This window comes from Salmo salar, unplaced genomic scaffold (assembly GCF_905237065.1).
Source record: "Salmo salar unplaced genomic scaffold, Ssal_v3.1, whole genome shotgun sequence".
In the NCBI taxonomy this organism is placed as follows: Eukaryota; Metazoa; Chordata; class Actinopteri; order Salmoniformes; family Salmonidae; genus Salmo; species Salmo salar.
In genome coordinates this window covers 162,439-168,438 of record NW_025547670.1, presented here as the reverse complement: position 1 = coordinate 168,438, position 6,000 = coordinate 162,439, and the positions used below count along the sequence as shown (strand labels likewise).

The following is a 6,000-nucleotide window of genomic DNA, read 5'->3' as shown; positions in this document are numbered from 1 at the left end:
ATCTGTCCTCTGGTACCCTAACCCTGTCTCCTGTCTGTCTGTCTGCTGCCCAGCTGTATCCTAAACCTGTCTCCTGTCTGTCTGTCTGCTGCCCAGCTGTATCCTAACCCTGTCTCCTGTCTGTCTGTCTGCCCAGCTGTATCCTAACCCTGTCTCCTGTCTGTCTGCTGCCCAGCTGTATCCTAACCCTGTCTCCTGTCTGTCTGCTGCCCAGCTGTATCCTAACCCTGTCTCCTGTCTGTCTGTCTGCCCAGCTGTATCCTAACCCTGTCTCCTGTCTGTCTGCCCAGCTGTATCCTAACCCTGTCTCCTGTCTGTCTGCTGCCCAGCTGTATCCTAACCCTGTCTCCTGTCTGTCTGCTGCCCAGCTGTATCCTAACCCTGTCTCCTGTCTGTCTGCTGCCCAGCTGTATCCTAACCCTGTCTCCTGTCTGTCTGCCCAGCTGTATCCTAACCCTGTCTCCTGTCTGTCTGCTGCCCAGCTGTATCCTAACCCTGTCTCCTGTCTGTCTGCTGCCCAGCTGTATCCTAACCCTGTCTGTCTGTCTGCTGCCCAGCTGTATCCTAACCCTGTCTCCTGTCTGTCTGCTGCCCAGCTGTATCCTAACCCTGTCTCCTGTCTGTCTGCCCAGCTGTATCCTAACCCTGTCTCCTGTCTGTCTGTCTGCCCAGCTGTATCCTAACCCTGTCTCCTGTCTGTCTGCTGCCCAGCTGTATCCTAACCCTGTCTCCTGTCTGTCTGCCCAGCTGTATCCTAACCCTGTCTCCTGTCTGTCTGCCCAGCTGTATCCTAACCCTGTCTCCTGTCTGTCTGCTGCCCAGCTGTATCCTAACCCTGTCTCCTGTCTGTCTGCTGCCCAGCTGTATCCTAACCCTGTCTCCTGTCTGTCTGCTGCCCAGCTGTATCCTAACCCTGTCTCCTGTCTGTCTGCTGCCCAGCTGTATCCTAACCCTGTCTCCTGTCTGTCTGCTGCCCAGCTGTATCCTAACCCTGTCTCCTGTCTGTCTGTCTGCTGCCCAGCTGTATCCTAACCCTGTCTCCTGTCTGTCTGCTGCCCAGCTGTATCCTAACCCTGTCTCCTGTCTGTCTGTCTGCCCAGCTGTATCCTAACCCTGTCTCCTGTCTGTCTGTCTGCTGCCCAGCTGTATCCTAACCCTGTCTCCTGTCTGTCTGCTGCCCAGCTGTATCCTAACCCTGTCTCCTGTCTGTCTGCTGCCCAGCTGTATCCTAACCCTGTCTCCTGTCTGTCTGCCCAGCTGTATCCTAACCCTGTCTCCTGTCTGTCTGCTGCCCAGCTGTATCCTAACCCTGTCTCCTGTCTGTCTGTCTGCCCAGCTGTATCCTAACCCTGTCTCCTGTCTGTCTGCTGCCCAGCTGTATCCTAACCCTGTCTCCTGTCTGTCTGTCTGCCCAGCTGTATCCTAACCCTGTCTCCTGTCTGTCTGTCTGCCCAGCTGTATCCTAACCCTGTCTCCTGTCTGTCTGCTGCCCAGCTGTGCCAGTGCTTCCAGTGATGGGAGGGATGATACCTCCTATACCCACAATGCCAAGCCCCTCACACCATCAGTACCACCACCCCTACCACACCCAGCCTCCTCCTCCTGCTTCACCTCCTGCTGCCCACCACCCCTACCACACCCAGCCTCCCCCTCCTGCTTCAACCCCTGCTGCCCACCACCCCTACCACACCCAGCCTCCCCCTCCTGCTTCACCCCCTGCTGCCCACCACCCCTACCACACCCAGCCTCCCCCTCCTGCTTCACCTCCTGCTACCTACCACCCCTACCACACCCAGCCTCCCCCTCCTGCTTCACCCCCTGCTACCTACCACCCCTACCACACCCAGCCTCCCCCTCCTGCTTCAACCCCTGCTGCCCACCACCCCTACCACACCCAGCCTCCTCCTCCTGCTTCACCCCCTGCTGCCCCTCCCCTTGCCATGCCCCCCCTCCATGGGATGCCCCTCATGCCTTCCATGCCAGGTCTACCTCTGATGCCAGGTGTGATGCCAGGTATGGGCGTGGCACACATGCTTGGCCACGGCGTGTTAGTGTGTTTATCATCTTAGCATGCAGTGTTACTGAACCCTACCCTGGACCCTGCCCTGTACCCTGCCCTGGACCCTGCCCTGTACCCTGCCCTCTACCCTGCACTCTACCCTACCCTGGACCCTGCCCTGTACCCTGCCCTGTACCCTGCCCTCTACCCTGCACTCTACCCTACCCTGCACCCTGCCCTCTACCCTCCCCTACCCTGCACTCTACCCTACCCTGCACCCTGCCCTCTACCCTACCCTGTACCCTGCCCTGTACCCTGCCCTGGACCCTGCCCTGTACCCTGCCCTCTACCCTGCACTCTACCCTACCCTGGACCCTGCCCTGTACCCTGCCCTGGACCCTGCCCTGTACCCTGCCCTGTACCCTGCCCTGGACCCTGCCCTGTACCCTGCCCTCTACCCTGCACTCTACCCTACCCTGCACCCTGCCCTCTACCCTACCCTGGACCCTACCCTACCCTACCCTGGACCCTGCCCTGTACCCTGCCCTGGACCCTGCCCTGTACCCTGCCCTCTACCCTGCACTCTACCCTACCCTGGACCCTGCCCTGTACCCTGCCCTCTACCCTGCACTCCACCCTACCCTGCACCCTGCCCTCTACCCTACCCTGTACCCTGCCCTGTACCCTTCCCTGGACCCTACCCTGGTCCCTGCCCTCTACCCTACCCTGCACCCTGCCCTTACCCTACCCTGTACCCTGCCCTGTACCCTGCCCTGGACCCTACCCTGCACCCTACCCTGTACCCTGCCCTGTACCCTACCCTGTACCCTGCCCTGTACCCTGCCCTTACCCTACCCTGTACCCTGCCCTGTACCCTGCCCTGTACCCTGCCCTGGACCCTATCCTGTACCCTGCCCTGTACCCTGCCCTGGACCCTACCCTGTACCCTGCCCTCTACCCTACCCTGTACCCTGCCCTATACCCTGCCCCGCACCCTACCCTGTACCCTACCCTGTACCCTGCCCTGTACCCTGCCCTGCACCATGCCCTGTACCCTGCCCTGTACCCTGGCCGTAACCCTACCCTGTCCCCTGCCCTGCCCTCCACCCTACCCCCTACCCTACCCTGTACCCTACTGAATCAGACACTAACCCTCTACCCTACCCTGTACCCTACTGAATCAGACACTAACCCTGTACCCTACCCTGTACCATACCCTGAACCCTACCCTGGCCCTACCCTCACCCTACCCTGTCCATACCCTCCACCATACCCTTCACCCTACCCTGAAGCCTACCCTTCCCCTACCCTGTCCCTACCCTGTACCCTAACCTGTCCCTACCCTGTACCCTACCCGGCCCTACCCTGAACCTACCCTCTACCCTACCCAGCACCCTACCCTGAACCCTACCCTCTCCCTACCCTGTACCCTACCCTGAACCCTACCCTGACCCTACCTTGAACCCTACCCTGTCCCTACCCTGTCTTTCCCCCCCCCCTACCCTGCACCCTACCCCGCCCCTACCCTGACCCTACCCTGAACCCTACCCTGAACCCTACCCTGTACTCTACCCTGTACTCTACCCTGTACCCTACACTTACCCTACCCTGTCTCTACCCTGTACCCTACCCTGGACCCTACCCTGAACCCTACCCTGTCTCTACCCTGAACCCTACCCTGTACCCTACCCCGACCCTACCCTGAACCCTACCCTGAACACTACCCTGTACCCTACCCTGCACCCTACCCTGAATCCTACCCTTCCCCTACCCTGTACTCTACCCTCTACCCTACCCTGTCCCTACCCTGTCTCTACCCTGTACCCTACCCTGTACCCTACCCTTCACCCTACCCTGAACCTACCCTCTACCCTACCCAGCACCCTACCCTGAACCCTACCCTCTCCCTACCCTGTACCCTACCCTGAACCCTACCCTGACCCTACCTTGAACCCTACCCTGACCCTACCCTGTCTTTCCCCCCCTACCCTGCACCCTACCCCGCCCCTACCCTTACCCTACCCTGAACCCTACCCTGAACCCTACCCTGTACCCTACCCTGTACTCTACCCTGACCCTACCCTGTCTCTACCCTGAACCCTACCCTACCCTACCCTGAACCCTACCCTACCCTACCCCGACCCTACCCTGAACCCTACCCTGAACACTACCCTTACCCTACCCTGCACCCTACCCTGAATCCTACCCTCCCCTACCCTGTACTCTACCCTGTACCCTACCCTGTCCCTACCCTGTCTCTACCCTGTACCCTACCCTGTACCCTACCCTGAACCCTACCCTGAACCCTACCCTGTTACCTACCCTGCACTCTACCCTGCACCCTACCCTGACCCTACCCTGTCTCTACCCTGTACCCTACCCTGAACCCTACCCTGTCTCTACCCTGTACCCTACCCTGAACCCTACCCTGTTCCCCACCCTACCCTACGCTGAACCCTATCCTGCACCCTACCCTGAACCCTACCTTGAACCCTACCCTGTACCCTACCCCGATCCTACCCTCAACCCTACCCTGGACCCTACCCTGCCCCCTACCCTCAACCCTACCCTGGACCCTACCCTGCACCCTACCCTGAACCCTACCCTGCACCCTACCCTACCCTACCCTGAACCCTACCCTGGACCCTACCCTGAACCCTACCCTGGACCCTACCCTGGACCCTACCCTGGACCCTACCCCGTGTGTGTTTATCTATTTGTATCTCCAGAGGAGGACGGTTGTTTCTAGTTGTGTTGAAACTGTCTGTCTGTCTGTTTCTCCAGAACCTGTCTGTCTGTCTGTCTGTTTCTCCAGAACCTGTCTGTCTGTCTGGTTCTCCAGAACCTGTCTGTCTGTCTGTTACTCCAGGTTCTCCAGAAACTGTCTGTCTGTCTGTTTCTCCAGAAACTGTCTGTCTGTCTGGTTCTCCAGAACCTGTCTGTCTGTCTGTTACTCCATGTTCTCCAGAACCTGTCTGTCTGTCTGTTACTCCAGGTTCTCCAGAACCTGTCTGTCTGTCTGGTTCTCCAGAAACTGTCTGTCTGTCTGTTCCTCCAGGTCCTCCAGAACCTGTCTGCCTGTCTGTTTCTCCAGAACCTGTCTGCCTGTCTGTTTCTCCAGAACCTGTCTGTCTGTCTGGTTCTCCAGAACCTGTCTGTCTGTCTGTTACTCCAGGTTCTCCAGAAACTGTCTGTCTGTCTGTTTCTCCAGAAACTGTCTGTCTGTCTGGTTCTCCAGAACCTGTCTGTCTGTCTGTTACTCCATGTTCTCCAGAACCTGTCTGTCTGTCTGTTACTCCAGGTTCTCCAGAACCTGTCTGTCTGTCTGGTTCTCCAGAACCTGTCTGTCTGTCTGTTACTCCAGGTTCTCCAGAACCTGTCTGTCTGTCTGGTTCTCCAGAACCTGTCTGTCTGTCTGTTACTCCAGGTTCTCCAGAAACTGTCTGTCTGTCTGTTTCTCCAGAACCTGTCTGTCTGTCTGGTTCTCCAGAACCTGTCTGTCTGTCTGTTCCTCCATGTTCTCCAGAACCTGTCTGTCTGTCTGTTACTCCATGTTCTCCAGAAACTGTCTGTCTGTCTGTTTCTCCAGAACCTGTCTGTCTGTCTGTTACTCCATGTTCTCCTGAAACTGTCTGTCTGTCTGTTACTCCATGTTCTCCAGAAACTGTCTGTCTTCTGTTCCTCCTGTCTGCTTTTTTGTTACTCAACCTGTCTGTCTGTCTGTTACCTTCTGTCTGTCTGTTACTCCAGGTTCTCCAGACCAGACAGGGATGGCTCAGCAGCAGCAGACTATCATCAACCAGCAAGCCATCATACTGGTTTGTCTCATTATACTATACTGACCAAAAACACGTAAACATGTTGGTTCCCATGTTTCATGAGCTGATATAAAAGATCCCAGAAATGTTCCGTACGCACCAAAATGCGTCTTTCTCCTAAATTTTGTGCAGAAATTTGATTACATCCCTGTTAGTTAGTGAGCATTTTTTTCCTTTGTCAAG

The 6,000-nt window shown here is 57.3% G+C and overlaps 1 protein-coding gene across 1 annotated transcript in view; it reads left to right on the top strand.

Annotated features, from left to right (window-relative positions):
- The first annotated feature begins 1,544 nt into the window (after positions 1-1,544).
- LOC106594823 (unconventional myosin-XV) overlaps positions 1,545-6,000 on the top strand; it is an 80,507-nt gene continuing 76,051 nt past the window's right edge. Inside the window, exon 1 of the mRNA XM_045711496.1 lies at positions 1,545-2,013. Coding sequence (XP_045567452.1) covers positions 1,545-2,013 — 469 coding nt within the window. The remainder of the gene's footprint in view (positions 2,014-6,000) is intronic.